Source organism: Aythya marila (genome assembly GCF_965140915.1).
Source record: "Aythya marila genome assembly, chromosome: 5".
NCBI classification, from domain to species: domain Eukaryota; kingdom Metazoa; phylum Chordata; class Aves; order Anseriformes; family Anatidae; genus Aythya; species Aythya marila.
This window is the reverse complement of record NC_139046.1, coordinates 46,295,457-46,314,727: the sequence shown is the minus strand read 5'-3', so window position 1 is coordinate 46,314,727 and position 19,271 is coordinate 46,295,457. Positions and strand designations below refer to the sequence as shown.

General features: G+C 36.8%; 1 protein-coding gene across 1 annotated transcript in view; it reads left to right on the top strand.

The window, feature by feature from the left end:
* CHID1 (chitinase domain containing 1) overlaps positions 1 to 19,271 on the top strand; it is a 97,998-nt gene that overhangs the window by 27,478 nt on the left and 51,249 nt on the right. The window contains exons 8-9 of the mRNA XM_082762232.1: positions 12,432 to 12,533; positions 14,509 to 14,664. Of these exons, the coding sequence (XP_082618358.1) occupies positions 12,432 to 12,533; positions 14,509 to 14,664 (258 nt within the window). The remainder of the gene's footprint in view (positions 1 to 12,431; positions 12,534 to 14,508; positions 14,665 to 19,271) is intronic.

The following is a 19,271-nucleotide window of genomic DNA, read 5'->3' as shown; positions in this document are numbered from 1 at the left end:
TCCCAATGAACCAGTGTTTTGCCTGTGTGATAAAGGCAATAGGTATTTTAGTCTCTTAAAAGTTGATTACGGATGGGCACTTCTAATTATTGAAAGAATTTAGTTTTCACCAAAAGTATCATCTTTAAAAGTTGCTGAAGATTCAGTTAGTTGCCTTGCCATGACTTTGTGTATACCGAGAGATGTGTTGGTGGGTTCACTATTCCAGTACATGCACTTTTTTCCTTACAAGCATTGCTAGCAAGTAGTAAGTCTGATGTAGCATAAAATTACCCCATTGTTTATCATATGATAATCTATGGTAAACAAATGCAGTTCAGTTATGAACAGCTTCTAAGATATCTTTGTTCTGGAGTGAAATAAGAACAGACACTTAGTTTTAACACCATTCACAGGCAGGACTGTGGGTCAGAATGTAAATTCTTGAAATTTTGATAAGTAAACAATATCAGGGATCAAAACAGCAGAAAACCCCTTTCTAGATTGGGGTGGAGTTTTAAATAAACCAGTTATTTCAAATAACAGCATGTTAGAAAAACAATATTGTTGAGTAGAGTTTATTAAGTAGGATTCTGGTGTTTTTACCAATACCTATAGTTAATGTTGTGAAAGGTTAAAGTGTTTGTGGCACACCTGGCTGTAGTGATCTAATTTTGTTGGAATCAATAAGGCTCTTGAGCTTTTCTAATCTTTCTACATGTTATGTTTTTTACTTTTCCTTCCAGTTTGATGCGAAGTCACATAAAAGCAGGTGATTCCCAAAATGGTCACTGTATAGTTAGCCAGCATATACACCAGGTATGTTCTCCCAGACCTGTTGTATGTTAATAAAGGAAATTGATGCTTGAAGACAATCTCTTTGGGCAAGTAATAAACACAAAACAGGACATGGGAAGGAAAATTTGAGAGCTCTTTATAACTATGCAGTTTCCTATTTGTTGTGCCTAGTAGGTAATAACACACTGCCCTTCATCTTTCCTGTAGTCGTTAATCTTCCTGTGAGTATCCTAAGAAGTGACACTGTCAGAAATATGGAGGGTACATTTATGAACCAAGACTTTGAAATTAGGCTCTGTTCATAAAATTCAGCACTGGAGAAGGCATAGAAATAACTCTTAAGTGGGTTGTCTAGGCTAGCTGACTGGCGTAATAGTTCTTACTGGGTGTTAGAGAACTTATAAAATGTGTGACTTGGATCACAGGATAGAGCTTGAAATATGAGTTTATATTGAGGAGAGCAGGAAACTGGGTATGAGATGACTGCTAACTACTTCTGAGTAACTGTTACTGGAAAAAGTTTAATAACCTCTTCAAATTACAGTAATACTATTGAATCATACTTGGTCCCGCGATTGGGCTCGTGGATTTTGTTTCGTTGCTGTATAAAGGCTTATAGAATAGATCTGCCAGTCGCTTCTCTTTATAAACTGGGTTCTGCTAGCCACAGTAAATCTGGATGCTTGTTAATGGCTATAAATGCTACCTGTGTTTCTTTTGCCAGTGACTTGCCTGGTTTTGCTGCTGTTCGTTGGGTTTTCAGCTCAGGACAGCATGGCTCTGACTGCAACCATGAAAGTTCAATGCGTTCTGTATGGATTCAGAAGGGACTTGAGAGGAACGAATATATTCTTAGAAGTAAATGGCTTTTAAAAGACTGTGCCTCACTATATAAAATTAATACAGCCAAGGTCTGACTGTGCTCCTGTGTGTTGAAGCAGGTGCACTCATCAGCTTTTGAATTCCCACTAGAGAGAATCGTTAAAATAATCTGTAGGTCAACTAATGATGGTTGAAGAGAAGTGAAATATATTCCTCACTGTGTCTGGTGTTTGTGGCTCTCTCAGTTCTAAGCCAGCTGCTACAGAGCAATGACTGCAGAAATTTCAGGGTGATGTTGGACAACTTTCCAAAAAAAAAAAAAAAAGGAGGGGGGGTGGATAGAGAAAAAAGATGAGCTTTTTAATCTTTGCAAGGAGGAATTAAGCCTACATTTGGTGTGTTAGATTTTTTAAATTAGGTTCATATGCTCCAGGGTACAAGCTTGTTTTGCATGATGTTATGCTATTGGAGCATGCCTTGCCTGGGCATTGAGCCCTGGCATCAAAGGCACTGGAATAGTTTGGAAATTAGGAGAACCAAATGGTGACACAATTAATTTTCATTTATTGCGTAAATGACTCCTCTGAAGAGGATAAAGCAACATAACAGGAATGGCATTAAAGGACAGCAGTTTATCTTCCCCAAAATGGAAACAGTAAATACAATAAGTATCAAAAGGAACATTTTCTTCATTGATATTCAGATATGTCTGTTTTTAACACAGGTTAATTTATTATGTTGGATTAAGAGTTTCAGATACACTGTATTTTTCAGGTAACTTAAGAATTTGCAGGTTATACAGATGGGACTGCTGGTGTGCCTCAGCCCTAGCTGGAAGAATCTGTCAATGGAAAGACAGGACAGCAGTTTTCAGGTTCATTTGTCCTTAGGTGTCTGCTGGGATTTCTTGCTTTCTTTTCAGGACCTGTAATTGTTGGCGTATTTCTCGTTCTTGACTTCTGTTACTGGTTTATACCAGATGGGCCACAGGTAATTAGTTTGGCTTCGTGAAAACTGTGTAGGCTACTCCATGACAAGAACAGATCCTGTGTTTCTCTCTGTTTGGAGACCAAGTATTGAAAAGGCAACAGCTGGGATGGGATATGTATATTAAGGAAGAGTGCCATTCCTCAGTGATCTGAAAAATTCCATTTGGTTTGCAAATACCATTTTGTTTCCTGATCAAAATAGAGCAAATTTTTGTTTTTCTGTCAGTTACCATTTACAATTCCCCAGTGATGTGAAGCTCTCATATTTTTGTGAATGACCACTCCCAGCTCTTTTGTGTTGTGAACCTGTAGCACTTGGTTAAAATTTTTGTGCTTGTCAAGCTGGCTAGGTTTAGTTTAGTTTTGTTTTTTAATGACTATCCTGATCTAATCAGAGAATTTGATAAAGAGATTCTTGCCATTAAGAAAAGTTGAGCAACATCAGGAATGCTAATAGCATCAAGGAAAGTCAGGCTTGTGTTTTTAGGATGAACTAATTTTGTAGTTTAAATTATGATCTTTGTTGTGGACAACTGACAGTGCTTGTGCTCTCTGAAGGCATCTGAATTATACGATGTCTCTGTAATTAGTGCAGCAGCTGAAGGCACTACATAAATAGGGTTGGAGAGGTTTGTTTCTGAATTTAAGCTGCTATTCTGAATAGTAGGGAATGGTATTGAAAGGGGTATTATTCTAAGGCAAAATAAGCTATAATTAAGTAGCTTCTGATGGGCATTTATCTAATGAGCTCTTATAACAACACCTGTTCGCTGGTTGATTTTAATGTTCCCACACTTACCTGCACCATTAGAAGGTTCTCAGTATTGTCTAGCCCAGGCCTGCTTGTTTTGTAACTTAAAGCTATGCATTGTCCTATCCGCAGATAGCCAGAGATAGGACAACAGGAAATGACCTCAAGTTGCACCAGGAGAGGTTCAGGTTGGCAATGAGGAGACATTTCTGCTCAGAAAGAGCAGTCAGGCATTGGGACGGGTTGCCCAGGGAGGTGGTGGAATTACTGTCCCTGTGGGTATTCAAGGAAAGGTTGGACGTGATGCTGGGACATGGTTTAGTGGGTGACGTTAGTGACAGGGGGATGGTTGGACCAGATGATCTTGTAGGGCTTTTCTAACCTTAATGATTCTGTGATTCTATTCCAAGCGGAGATTGTCAGACATTGTCCTCCCTTTCATGCAACTGAGAAGTTTGACAACTGATGGTCTATATTTAAAAGGCAGTAGCCTGCACATTTGGTCTGTGCATCAACAATCTGATGCATTACTGCAGGGACAACCTCTGCCCTGAAGTGTGAACCATCCACTCCTATTTTTCAAAAATCTAATATGATGATTTTAGCACAGGACCTTTGATATTTACAATAAGATGTTCTAGAGTTTGTATATATTGTTTCACGGTCCTTAAGTGTTCAGTCTTTGGTTTAATAGGTTTGTCACATTCTTTCATTGATAGTAGAAACATAATTTGTATTCTCAAACATTGTACGTCTGCTAAATTATAATCTAGAATGTGAATTCAATAGGTGAACAAACAAGGCCACACACAGAAATTGTGACAGGATTTTGGATTCCAATAGCAAGAGGTACCAGAAAGATAGATGAGACCAAAATACTAAAAAAAGCAAAGCTGGCTTACAGGTAGAATATTAGTGCAGATTGTTGCAAATGCTCAGAAATCAGGGAATTAAACTAGAAATATATAAAATAGTATTTGGATCAGAGGCTTTGTGATCTGCAATAAAAGTCATGCAGTTATACAAATGTCACATTAACAGATGCAGAATCCCCTTTCCCAACGTGATGCTGGTATTCATCACAACATTCATTCTTACAGAAAATGAGTTGGGTTTTCGAATGAAGTGCTTAATAATTTAAACAACTGTTTGTCCAGTGTTTTCTTGCAGGGCCAATAGTGGCATACATCAAATAGGAATATTATCTATGTCAGTGAAATTTTTGAAAACACACATGGAATTTATATGGTGCTGTCCCAGAATGAGAAGCTTGTGATAAGTGATCAGCTTTCATTAAAAAAAAAAAAAAAAAAAAAGTAAATTCCATCCCCTCGAGCCTTATGACTGAGAAATGATTGTGTAAAATGGCTGATCTCTGAAATTGAACCAGAAAACTAAAACAGGCTTAAAAAAAAAAAGCCTGTTGTTTATGCTTGTTCTTTTTATAAGTTTGTTTGCCAGTCCTGTTGGTTTATATTTACTAATATAAACTGGAATTGTTTACACTCTTAAAAAAATGTAATTCTCAGTTTGCAAAGCCGTAGTTATCAGTAAATTAAACCCTAAAATCATGTCGATATAAATGCCTGCAGTACAGATGCAAACAAGGAAATGTAAAGCTCTATTTTCCTCTAGTAGCTGTTGTGCATTTTAAATCCAGAGAAAAAGGAAGGGAATTAATAAGCCTGAAGGGTTTTCAATATATCTACACGTGTAAATAAAAAGCAAGAAGTGCTGTTCCTTGGCTAGCAGTGTTCATTCTTCCTTACAGTGGTTTCTTACAGAGGACATGATAAATAATACTTTTCAAATGTTAGATGAGTTTTAAACCTTCAAAAAGAGTTTTAAATTCTCTTCAAACTATATCCAAAGTAATGTGACTGTGCTTGAGAAGAACACAAGAATGGGAAAAGCACTCAGTGATGCAAGGAGAATATTTTTACTCTGTATTTTTTTTGCCAGTGATTTTTAGATTTCTGTTTTCCGACATCACACACTCATGTCTCTTATTGTCTTACTGTGGACAATCATACATTAGCTTCTGCTGGAAGCCTGTAAATCTGCACTCTAACTCAGTCTTCAGCTAATGTTGAGATCTTGTGCAACTGCAGTATTCTGTGCTTTCCTCTTATGTTGGGATATTCATGCTGTTCTAGCACATTAAAAATTAACTGCTAGTTTTTCATGTTTCCATTTTTTATTTGCTCATTCTCTCAAAGTTTTCATCTATTGGAATGTAGTTTCTTTGGCTTTGTTACCAGCATGGTAGTCTTTCATATTATATAAGCAAAATGTGGATGGAGATGTTAAGATGATGGGGTTTGGCTGGGAGGGCAAAGAACCATTTTGTCTCTCCCTCCATCTCTCCTGAGACTTCTCAGGTTTGAAATTGGGAGAGTATGTGAGCAGTGGTGATTGGTTTTATGGAATTACCTTTTCAGTTGGATTCTTCTCTCTATTCTAAGAGGAACAGTACTTGCATACGGTGCATGAACAAAGAAAAAGATGTGTAATAACTTGGAATTCGTTATTTGTTTCTCCTGCAACAGATGTACCTCAACACTATGGTTCAATGAACTAATAGTTTTGGTTTTGCAATGTACGGTCCCTGAGTTGTCATATCGATCTGGAAGCGTAGGCCACGTAATCGGATACTGTGTTTAAGTTCTGCTTCAATGGAGATTTGGGGCATATTATTGTATACAGTTCTTCAACTCTTGAAACTTTTTGTCCTCAGAAGGGAAGTCGAGAAAAAGAATGGTTTATTACAAGTGTATGTGAGCTTATTTGAATACTAAGCACGTGCATTTTCTGAAATGCTTACCAACTAACGTGCATCTATGTAAAAACCTTGATATGTTATCTGCAGGGATGCACTCGCTGATGGAGGGAGGTCAGAGATGCAGATCATGCAGTGCTTTTTAAACTCTCCAATCAGCTGCACAGAATTCAGCCCACGCTATATATTCAATCTGTTTTCATCTGTCTGAGAATCCCTTTTTGGTTAATCATTCAGTATGGTCACGTTCTTTTCTGACAGCAAGGATTAGGTCTATAATTATTGTTCATGCCTCTGAACAGCAGTATCGTGTCAGGGTCCTGTTGTTGACTTGCCTGCTTCATCCAATACTATTGCAGGCACAGATTAATTCTATTTTTAGCCTGATTTCACAGAAAGCAAGGTGTCTCAAAGCTTTATCTGTTCCATTCTTCATCCCTCTGCAGAAGTGTATTTACCATTTGGCCAGTTTCAGACAAAGTGGACATAGGCATAGAATTTTAATAGTCAGGTCCCTGCCACTTCATGAAAACAGGCAGCTGGGCAGCTGAGTAAGACTGATCTTTTTCTTCAAGACCAAGCAGTGGGAGGGCATTGTAAATGAAACATTTATAAGACACCAGAGCGTCTAGTTGCAAAATGTCCATGGAAACCAGGATTCACACAGAACTATCTTTTAAGTATTGGTAGAAGAGAATTACTTCAGTGAGCTATCATCCATCTAGGGTTTTGGTGAACCTAAAATGAGATAGGGTAGTTGCAGAACTGCCAGGAGGATTTTTGCTGAAAAGAAAGTAATTTAGGATTGTAACTTGTTTGTGTTTTACTACTTCATTATCAATGCCTGAATTACATGATCCACATGGTAGAGATTTATTTAGCTCTTGTTCCTCTTTGCTGTAGAACAGACAGGGTGCAGAGAGAAACGGTGAATTTGTATTCCATGATCATGCATTAACTGAATTCAGTGGTCTGTTCATAAAATGCAATAGCATTATACTTTAGTGCAGCTAACTGTGAGGAGCTATGAAAACTAATATCTGGTGGTGAGAACAGAAGGGAGAAGGGAAGATTTGCAAACAGCTGGTTTACAGAGAAAACAGAGAATTACACGCAACAAGAAAATTAAGTCATTACTGAGCAGATGACTTCTGAAATAGATATATAGAGGAAACAGAAAATCAATCAGCTTTCCATTATGAAGGACCGTTCAAAGTGAGGATAAAGAAGAGCTCTCGTGGTAGGTGACAAGGTGAGGTAAACAGACAAGAATGCAGTTCAAACTTGCAGGGAATAGCAGTCAGCTACAAGACCTTTTTTTCCTTATCTTATTTCATTTTGAAAGTAATCATAGTGAGACAAGAAGTAATTGAGAATGTAGATTCATTTGAAAGTAAATGAAAGTGGCTTGCATGGTTGAAGTATTTTTTTCCATTCTTTCAAAATGAAAGACGACAAAGTCAAAACCTTATAGAAATACTTATCAGTAAAGCTCTAATGGGAATTTTGATACATACTACCATATGCTATTTGGAAGATTCAGGTAGTAGACATTCCAAGCTATGAAACAAACCACCCAGTGCTTATTTAGGTGGGAAAGAATAGTAAAAAAGGCCTGGGAAATTCTAAGCTGGGTATAGAGAAATATCAAGGAAAACATGTGATTTCTTCTTCTAAGTCTGATGTTCAAGTACTGTACTACCAATTTCTGTCTCTGTATATGTGTGTGTATATATATCTATATAAACAAGCCAACTGTCAAAAAATACTAATAAATTGAAGAGGATATGTACAAATGAGACCTATGATCTCAGGGAATATTTATTCTTTGTATTGTTCAATGGAAATTTGGGTCAGAAATTTTTCTCTTTGCTTCTCTGCAGCCTTTGCTTGTTTTGTTTCCTTCTTTCCTTTAACTGAACTTTTCCCATCTCAGCCTGTGACTTTTTTTTCCCCCTTATGTTTTCTCCCCATTTTTGAGGAGGGGGGAAGTAAGAGAGCTCTGTGGTGAGGTTCGGTTGGCCATCGGTGTGAAACCACCACAGCTTCTTAGTCAAGCAAAAAGTGGCTTAGCTAGATATGGGGGAGAATGGTCATATAAACAATGTTTCAGCAGGAACATCAGTATTTTAGCCAAGAAGTGAATCTTTTTGAAGCATGTAGTGGAAGCTTTATTACCTTTCAGGCAAACGGACTGGTCTAAAGTAGAAGTATTGATGTATCTTGGACAGCTGTAATCTGTACAAGAAATGGACTGTGACACTTACTAGAAATGTTCATCTCTTAAGCATTATGCTCAAAAAGTAGAGTGCTTGTTTTCTCTCAGTAACTCAGTGGTTCCCTACAAAAGGACAAACAAGATACGCAAGTTCATCAAGCACCTAGGTTATTGTCCCATATATCACAATGGACATTTTATCCAGACCTCACGTAAAACAAATGATTTACTGTATATTCAGTATTAGTGGTTTTTACAGCGGTACTAGTGTGCTATAAATGTCATCTCTGATGAATTTCTTCTCTTGGAGTGACTTTTACAGTCCACATAGATGCAAATTTGGTCTTGATTAGATGGCCATTTCCAAACCTGAATAGCAGGGGTTTTATTGTTAGTAGGTAGGAAGCTTCATAGTTAGTTATGTTGAACGATTGATATAAGAATCAAACAAGAACACTAGTGCATCTGAGCAGAGTGTTAAGGAAACTGAATGAATGAAATTTGTTTCAGTTATTGAGATAGAGAAATACAAATGCAAATATTATATCAAGTCTCTGGCTCTTAAAAAAAATAATAAAAAATAAAAAGGATTTAGTATTAGTTGGCATAATAAGAATACTCTTTCCTGCTTCAAATTTACTTCTTGAACCCAATTGTTTTATATTTATAACACATGTTGCATAATTTCAGTAGGAAATTATGTAGGCCAGTAGGAGCAGATTTCTTTATATGGCAGATCTCTATTCAGTGCTCAGCTTCACTCTTTTATCCAGTACGTTTGTTAGACTCCAAAGAGGTGTAATTTTTGAATTGTGTCTTTGGGTAAACTCAAAGATAAAGCAAATGAAACACTTCAGAGGTTAGGGTTATTTTCATGCAAAGAGACTTTTGAATTAAATTATGTATTAAATAATCTGCTTTTCCTATAACTCGTGTTGATGTACCTGCTTTCTGTCTCTTCACGTTTGTGATGTTCGTGGTAAGCAAAAATAAATAAATAAATAAAAGTCACCAAGGTTTGTCTGCTGGCAGTTTAATAACAAGGCGTCTTTGGTATGTAAGTTGTACACTGTTGATAAATGCTGATGGAGCCTGTCACTGCTGAGTGTTTTGGAAACAGTACTTGAGATGAGTTTAGGACTAACTTAAACATCAGAATGATTGGAGAACCTTAAAAGAGAAGCATAACAGCTGTGAAAAAATAATTGGTTTTATCCTTAAGTGCCATTTTTTGACTCAGAACCATTCTGAAGGCATGTGTCCAGTAGTCTTAGTGCTGTTCCAATGAGCAGTTTCTCAATGTGCTTGACTTAGAGCAGAATTGACTGGTGCTGACAGAGCTGGTGAGTGGTGCTTGTTTTTTGCAGAAAAGTTGGTTTTAACACCAACCATGAATGGACAAAGCATGTTCATTGCTGCTAGACTTGTTCCAAGTTGGAAACTTATGCCTCTGCTCCTCAGATGCTTTTCCTTTGTAGTTAAGTAGTTCAGTTACAAGCTTACTTTGCACAGAATGACTACATCCATTTTAACCTGATTTTTTTTCCATTCCTTGACAATATATATGAAAAGTGGATGTATTACCTGCCCTCCATATCCAAGTTTCATTAAAATACTACCCAGATTAATCTGTAAGGCAGTCTGACTTGCCATAATATCTAATGCACATTATAATTACTTTTTATGCTTTTCCCATCATAAGTAATCAAAATCAATTTACTGAAAATGTGTTTTGCTGGAGTTTGCAATGGGGAATTGCTTTGCCTAAGGGCATCCAGGTTGCCATGACATTGTTTCAAAAATGTCCTTCGTTTTCTTTATTCTTGTAGAACAGCTATAATTTGCAATTGCAGTAAATGACAGGCAGATAACTATTAAAAAAAAAAAAAAAAAAAAAAAAAAAAGAGGTCTGCCAATGGTTCCAGAAGTGAAGGTTTGTGTTAATTTATTAAAACCCCAGATGAAAGGGGACGGGATTTCTCCTCATTATGAGAAGTATATAACTGGTTCTGAAAACTTCAGACAGCCAGAACACCACTGTGCTTTGTACAAATTAGAGCTACGTAATCCAGTGTGCATTTGGTCAGGTCCATTGACCTCACTTGCAAATATCATTCATGCTTTGCTCCCTTATAACATGACAGACATGTTAAATGATTTATTCTGCCCCACTTCATTACCTGTACTCTGTTAACTTATTTCCTAATGTTGGAGAACAGAAAGTGTCCTTTTAAAACAGTAGCAGAATGCTGTTATGCTCTGGTGACCCATTCAGCAAATGTTGTTGGATGCAGAATTTATGCACTGATCCAAAAGCGATGAGGGTCAAAATAAGTTGTTGTTTTTTCCAGTCTATTACTTGCATCTGTTGCTGAGCATATCTTTTGTTTTTTTACATTTAGGTTGGACTACAAGTGACTTGTAATGTATAGCTTGTCTACATAGGCATTGCCTGTTAACTTGTAGGTCAAGTAGTAGTTTCTGATATCACTGGAAAGTTCTAAATTCTTCAGTCTCTTCCCTTCTATCCTCAAGAGGGATCTCATACAGTTGTTTAAATCTGTTAGAATGGCTGTTGTGCTAGAATTTGTAGCTGTTAAGCCAATTTTTTTTTTCTTTGCAGGGTTCTCCTGTGAGCCCCGCTTTTAGTTTAGCTTTTATTTTTATTTTTTTTTTTTTTAGGCTATTCAGGAGAATACCCAACTTTACCTGTCTGTCTCTTATGCTTCAGAGCCCTCTGAGAACACCGTTTCTTTCTCTTTTGTTCACTGCCATCTTTGCCCTGTGATTAAGGCTTCCTTATGTTTCCTGCTGTGATGAAGAATAAGTTTAAAAAAAAAAAAGTGCAGGGGAGTAAGAATGCTGTGTTCATAGAATGTGAAGTTCATAGACTGTATTTTCCTCAAACTGAGGATAAAATGCTGAATTTCCACCAAGATGCAGGAAAAATCAACCCCTAGTACTTACTTTAGTCACCTTCTTCCTTTTTGGAGTCTTCTTCCAAGACTGATAGTTTTTTTTTTTTGTTTCCCTAATATTGTGTTATGAGCCATTATTTGTGGGGTTAAAAAAAAAAAAAAAAAAAAAGAGAATGTTGGTTAGCATGTATATTATACCTGCTGAATACTTTGCAGTGACTTGAACTCTTAAGCCGTTTCTCAGAAATGGGTAATTGCTTTGCCTTATCTTACTACTGTTAGTAGCACACATGGGTATAAAAGTTCTCCTTTTGTACTACTGCTACTTACCCTCAAAAAGAAAAAGAAATGTTTTGTTTGTTTTTTTCCTCAAAAAAAAAAAAAAAAAAAAAAAAAGGGTTTGTTTAGCCTTTTGCTAAAAGGCTGTACTTGTATTACCCTGCTGCTTTTTATCACCTTTTTAGAAGTGAAGGAAAAAAAAAATAACATAACCTTTTCCTGTTGGAAGAAATTTCTTAAGTACAGTAAAAAAAAAAAAAAAAACATCCCTAGGAGATGCCCCATTCCTGCAAGTGCTCAAGGCCAGGTTGGATGGGGCTTGGGACAACTTGGTTTAGTGGGAGGTGTCCTTGCCCATGACAGGGGTTTGGAACTGGATGGGCTTTAAGGTCTCTTTCAACCCAAACCATTCTGTGATAAAATTATCTTTGCCTAGGAGATTAATCAAGATGTTACCTTTGATTTATATTTGTATTTTGTTATCAACAGCTGCACTCATCCATTTAAGTATGCCTCAGGTAACCTTTAGTTTTATAAATACCAAGGACAGTTTGACAGTCCAAGCAATTCAGAGTTTTGTAAAAGCCTTTAGATTTCAACTGATTAATATCTAAAGCAACTTGATTAGTCCATAGCCCTTACAACCACTATTGTAGCCATGCTGGTGATGCAGATTTGCTTAGTGTGCTGTAGATGTCTGATTCTTTCTACTGGCAACAGAAGTAGCACTGAATATTTTTTTTCTTTATAATTTACATGTATTTTAAGAACAGAAATAAGATTCATTCTGAGGTGCTTTAAGAAAAAAAAAGTAAGATTTTGAAACCCAAAGGTGAAATTAAGCACAACTGTTACAATAGTATTTTTTTATTATTATTATTTTGTTTTGTTTTAAAAGGACTAACCAGCCAGGAATGTTCACGAAGAAAGAATTTGATCAGTTGGCCTCAGCAATAGACAGCTTCAGTCTCATGACATACGACTATTCAACACCACAACGGTAAGACTAACGTTAGGAAAAACACGCTGAAGGAACTCATTTCCATTTACGCTGCTATGAAACCTACAATATGAGTTACCTTTTTTTTCCCATAAAATGGATGGTGTGTGTTAACTGTAATAGACAGGAAAGTTTTGGATTAGTAGTTAGGATAGTTTATTTTTGAATCAGCCCATAACTTGGGTGTAACTGCAGTGAGGATCTGGCACCCAGTACTGTGAAGGGCTTTGTACCTGAGCTAAAGAATTACTCTTTTACTAGTATTGTGACACTTATTTTTTCCAGACTAGGATATTTTGGTTTTATTTATTTGGCACAGTTCTGCATAATGGTACAAAATAATCCAGTACATATCATTGTGGGGGAAAAAAGAATAGCAAAATTGACAAGTAATTTGTCTGCTTCATCCTGAGGCAGACAAATTCTTTCTCAGATTCCTTCTGCTTCTCAAATTCCTTCTGCTTGAAGGTGGCTTCTCCAGAGTTAATGCTTGTGGTAGACTGGCAGACTTACATGCCATCGCTTTTGCATGTGTTCCATCACTAAGACATCTGCCACCCGTAGTATTCTAGCACTTTGATAGTGTCTAGGCAGGTTCAATAGAAGAACAATTATGTCTCTTCTGAAATTTACCTTCCTCTTTCCTCTCTCTCCCCAGACCCTGTCTCTAGATCTTCCAACATAGCACCCTAGGGGAAAACAATCATGGGCAGTAATGTGTACTGAGGTTAGAACAGGCTTTTGTTACTCTCTTCTGCTGGAATATGAAGCATAGAGGTAACCATTTTAGCTTTCCTCTAGGTAAATGGGACATCTATGAAGATGAAGTGCTAAGGGCTTTCACACAGTCAGTGCAAACTCATCTGGAACTCTGGATGCACTTTGAGTTTTACACCATACTGTAGGCTACATCTTTCCTATGTGGTGAAGCTGCACCATGCTTTATATCATGTTAAAATTACAGGCTCTGTTATGGTACAGTCACACCTTAATGCTTTTACTGCTGCATTAAGTTACTTAGATCTGGCTTGGAACTGCTATTCTTTTGTACTTTGAAGTAGTTCAAAGTTCAGTTAACACACTCATTGTTGTGTTTGAAATAAATGTAGTTTCTGAGAGAGGTTTTGGAAAAAAAAAAAACAAAAAACAACAATAACACCTTTTTTAAAAATTTGCTTTTATTGGTTTGAGTATACTAAAAGCAGTGTACATACAGCAAAAATTCTGTACTGTATTACCACTTGCAGTTTTAATGTTACAGATATTCTGAAGACCTTGAGCAGAAAATATTGATATTTAAAAGTCTGGAATGTGCTTTTACTTTTATCGTATTAGTGAATGTTTGCAGTAGAGCCTGTTGCTCTAGTCTCTGAGCTCGGGAGAAAGTAAGACTGGTATCTTGATGCTGTATTTAGGATAGTTCAACTAGTCTGCATATTCAGGTGCTGCTCTCTAACAACAGAGCTTTTTGTTGCTAAGCAATTGCCCCTTTAGAGTTTTATTCATAAATAAAGTGTACAAATGTTAAGCAGTCTTTGAAACTTGTATTGCTTCCTTGTCACTGCTTTTATAGTTGTTCTATGAGTAAATGATGTATTTTGTCCCTGTATATTGTGCTGGTGTACAGTAAAAACATTGAGGATGGTATTGGAAAACAGTTGGGCCAAGCTCAGTGACGGTAAATGTGCTAGGTGGTAACTTCTTTACCCATCATAGGAAGTTTCATGTACACCTTAGAAATGAATGACCTTTTAGTGGGACAAGCATGTTCTGTGCAGCAACAGTTTTAAGCCACTGAAGTATGTGCATTGAATCTTTGTAGGCTTGCAGGTTATTTTCAATGCTTTTTGTGTGCCATAGCTTTCTCTATAATTGCACTCTGCAAAAAGAGAGGGCTATTGAGAATGAACATGTACTTTTTCTGACAGCATGATCATGTGTGTTTTGTTTGTTTGTTTTTTGTCTAACTCAACAGACCTGGTCCAAATTCCCCGCTTCCCTGGGTTCGAGCCTGTGTTCAAGTACTGGATCCTGATTCAAAATGGAGAAACAAGATTCTTCTAGGGCTGAATTTCTATGGCATGGACTACTCTGCTTTGGGAGCTTTGGGGGAGCCAATCCTTGGTGGAAGGTAAGACTTTTCTGGTTATAAGTACTTATACATGAGATTCTCACAAACATGGAAATTCAGAAGCATTCTTGTTTAGAAATATGAATGTGTTGGTAACACAGAAATGGCAAAAGTGATAAATTCGTGCATGAAGTAGTACTTCACCATTTAGAGTAAGATCAGTTGTTCCTTGTACAGAAGTGCAGATAGATGGCACAGATACCCTGTCAGAACACAGAAGAGAAAAAAGGTTTGTGCAATTTTCCTTCCTTTCTCTCTCCATGTTTGTACATTCAGTTTGTCATCTTTGTGTTACAATGTTCTACTTTATTCTTTTATATTCTGTATCAGTTTGGAGGTTCATTCAGGTGACCTAAAGATTTTTTCTCTCAGCTCCTGATGTTGTTACCTGTTACTTTCAAATTTGATATTAGTTTCAAACAGCAATATGCCACAGAGTTTCTTTTGAGTAGGAAAAGCTGCAGTAAGCTCACCTGGAGACAAAAATCTATAAGAAGATAAAGGGAAGTGTTCCAAAGACAGCCTGAAATTTTATATTGATTCTCAGAAGATAATGGTTGTTTTAGTTTTGGGTAACAACCACATGTAATAAACAGTGAGCTTCACAGAAATACAATATGGGTAGAATGCATCAAGCCAGAAGAGAAAGCAAGAAAAATGTGAATTTGGCAGGAAAATCAGGTTTGTTCTGAAATTTGATACTAATTTGTAAAATTAAAACAGACAGGTAGGTGGAAGCAGACCTTAAAGCATAAGAGATGATCACTTCCATACACAGATTACTAAGATATCAAGAAATTTCAATATAGTGTTTAAAAAAATAGTTAAGCACTGAAATAACATCTGGTGTGGGTTGTATAAGGTAAGGTCCACTTTATGTCAGTGCCTTCAGTTACACAAACACTTTGTCATCATTTTACTAGCCTACACTGTCTTCATGCTTCACGTTGGCCATTTGCTGGGATATAATACTGTTGACATAGTTCTTTCCACTTGCTGAGTTGTATGAGTCTGGCTGGATAGTAGAAAATGACTATAGCGTGAAGGGAATAAAGCCATTATTTACAGTGGAAGGTATACGGAAAGTATATCCGAATGTCTTCTGTAAAGTTGGTTGTAACGTGGTTAGGCAGGAGCTATTTTAATATTTAGTCAAAGCACTGTTGATTTGCAAGCCTAATTGTATAAACTCATTTACTCTGAGGGTGATGAGGAATTGGCACAGGCTGCCCAGAGAAGCTGTGGCTGCCCCATTCCTGACAGTGCCCAAGGCCAGGCTGGATGGGGCTTTGGGCAACCTGGGCTGGTGGGAGGTGTCCCTGCCCATGGCAGAGGTTTGGAACTGGATGATCTTTTAAGGTCCCTTCCAACCCAATCCTTTCTGTGATTCTTTGAAACTCAGCACAATTAACGTAGCTCACTACAAAATTTGCAGTTCCTTTTGCAGGTTGGACTATCACTAATCTGCAAAGTAAATGAATCTTGGTATTTCCTGAACTGCAGCTTTTGCAGTGAAGTTTCTTCTAGAAAACATACTGCACACTAGAAAGGTGACTACTTTTACTTTGCACAGACCTTTCATATCCTGGATTATATTATAGAGTAATTGCATGTTGTTTTTAATGACAAAAATCTCCTAGCTAATAGTTATCTGTGATTAAGTTTTAGTGAAAGGCATTGTTTAGCTGTTTGTAGGTGCACAGTATGGGACAACATGTTCTATACGAAGAATAGTTCTGTTAACATGTTCTTCATTAACAGGCATGTTATTGACATTTTACATAGAACTACCAGAACCTTGCTTCTGGATAAAGTCTTTGTGTCAGAGACTGTTTGAATTTATACATAAATCCCATTAGTTTTCACTTGCTGCCTTTCCTGTTAAGCATCTGTCTGTGGTTAAGCTTGCTTTTCCAGAAATACGTTTCGAGCATGCACACTTAATGCATTAGTCATTGCTATATGTGTCATATATAGTAATGTGATAGTAAAACAGGTTCAATTAAAATAGTTTCCAAGTAGGCCAAGCTTCTGAATTAAAAGGGGTAAAAGAGAGTTCAGTGTGAAATAAGCTTTCTGCCTCTTAATTGGTACAAGGCTGCTTGTAAGAAAATCTCAGTTTCCAGCATCTGTGAGTCTTTGAAAACCATCCGTATCACAACCAGTTGAATCCCACAGTGGGCATAGCTTATTCAGAGGCTCTCCCTCCCTCTCCAAAAGCTTCCCACTTATTCCATTGTTAATACTCCAGCTTCATAAGTATTATTTTTTTAAATCTGAAAAGACTCATGTCTGAGGCTGATGCTGTTCTTTCTCATTTTTGTATCTGCTTCATGCTATGTAAAAAGTTGCTATGTGTAGAAAGGGATGGCTTAATTATTTGCTTCTTACCTTCAGTCCTCAGGGAATTTGATCTTCTATTTTGGTGGCTGTAATCCAGTGTTGGTCATGTAGTAAGTGCCGAATGTTTGTCATTGCTCCTTGAAGGTACCCTCAATATGTTGCATGGATAGTGATGTACTGTCAGTAAAATTATTTTAAAATATGTTCAGCAAAGTGTTATATGGGACTATCAACTTCTTCGTTGTAGGTTTTTCTTCAAGTTTTTGCGTGTGAAATTTATTGCACATGCAGGTCTTCAACAGGCTAGTGCTTAAAATTACTGGCATAGCTTATATGTAAAATTATGTGCAGAGTGCAGAAACCTTTGCTGGTTTCATGTTTGTGTTTTTCTTCAGTATAGGAATTATGTGATGTAAAGAGATTCTGAAAGTAGGCAGATCTCATTCACTGAATGTTTTCTTAGTTAAGAAGCTCATAGAACAATTTTCAATAGAGTTTCTATTTCCATAAAATATCTGGCTGTTCTTATTGCAGCATGCAATCTGAAGGTAGAACTACTTGGTTACCATTTTGCTGAAAAGATATACAGGCTGTCCATATAATATCCTTTTTCTTCATACACACTGGAAAAAGTAATATGTATGTGTGTTTGTGCTTGTATATGTGTCTATATATCAGAATTATATGAAATGAAAACAATTGTTCTTTCACAGCCCAACGTAGCTTTGTCTTTGGGAGTTTTTACAGTAGGAACTACAACTTATGTTTGCCTTAATGATGTGTTCATCTTTCACTTGCAGTGCAGCAACAAGTATTATTTGTTAATACAGTGAGCCTCTCAGAGATGATAGCACATTCTTGTGCTTTAATCTACCAAGTACCATTGTTGTTTAGCTGCAGGGAAGCTACATTCCCATGTATACTTAGTTCTGACATAATTTGTATGAAATACTAAATTGAAGTAAAGGTTACATGACTGTGATTCCCCAAACCACCTCTAGTGCTTCTGGCAATGTTTACTGCCCTCTGGCTGTCAAGAATCAGGTTTCTGAACTGCTAAGATGTAGTCATTAAAACTTACCTCTGTATTAAAGTCCTGTCAGAATGTAACCAGCTGGTGTGGCTGGCTTGCTGCTCTTATGATCACTTTGTTCCGGTGTGTCCTCTGTTGATACTATTGAACCTGACAATATTTCTTCTTCACCTCTGAAGTGTACATCTTGGGTAAATAATTCTTCACTCTCCCCCGAAGCTTAAGAAATTGTTCAGCCTTTCTGCAGAATCTTTACCCCTGAGTTCTTGTTGATACCTTCAGTAGGTCAACAAGCCCCTCAGTCTTGCAAACTTCCTTCTTCCAAAGTACTCTTTCCCCCGTTAGCTACCTGCTCTTAAGAACCTCTTAATCATTAGGATATTATATTATATAAATGATTATTCAATTGCAGTAATATCATAATAATAATGCAGCACTTATGTTAATTTGGGATTATATTGTGGTGTTAAGAATTTATTTTACAAGCTCTATTCTGATTTGTACTAAAGGCTGATGTACAAAATCAAAGTGCCTCCTTTCATTTTGACAGAGTTTTGACGCAGAATTACAAAAAGTAATAGCATTACAAAAAGTACTGATTGCTTTTTGTGTAAGGCAGTGGAAAAGATTCTGTTAAAAAAAAAAAACGAAACAGCAAACATTTCTCAATGTTTTTATGCCCAGTGATTTGGGCAGGAAGGAATGCTTATGTTTATTAGGATTCTAGAGAAAAGTAGCAATGGCAGCGACAACGTAAGCATAATGATTTAATTCCTGATGGAAGAACTTAATAAATGAGTCAAGAGCCAGCCTGTGAAATATGCAAGATTCTGAATAGGCTTGGAGTAATACTAACAGAAAATAGTAATGGAGCATATAGCTCCAGAGTCTTTGGAGTAATAGAAGTGCAAGTGTGTTCCACAACATTAACAGCTTTTGTTTTGGGCAAACAGCTTGTTTATACCTAGTGTTATAAAGCAGGTGATTGAATAAGGTTTCTGCTGATAACATTCAATAGCAGTATAAGGTCCAATGAATTTTTTCATCACATTTTTGAGACATTTCCGAATATTATTAACACCAGGAAACAGAAGGAGATTTTTTTTTCCCACCATTAAATTATTTTGTGCTTGCTTTAGGAAAGTGAGTCTAAAAATGCTGAGTAACAAATATTAAGCTAAAATAGCTGTGCGCTTAAAATAGAGTTGCATTTCAAAATGTTACTAAGATG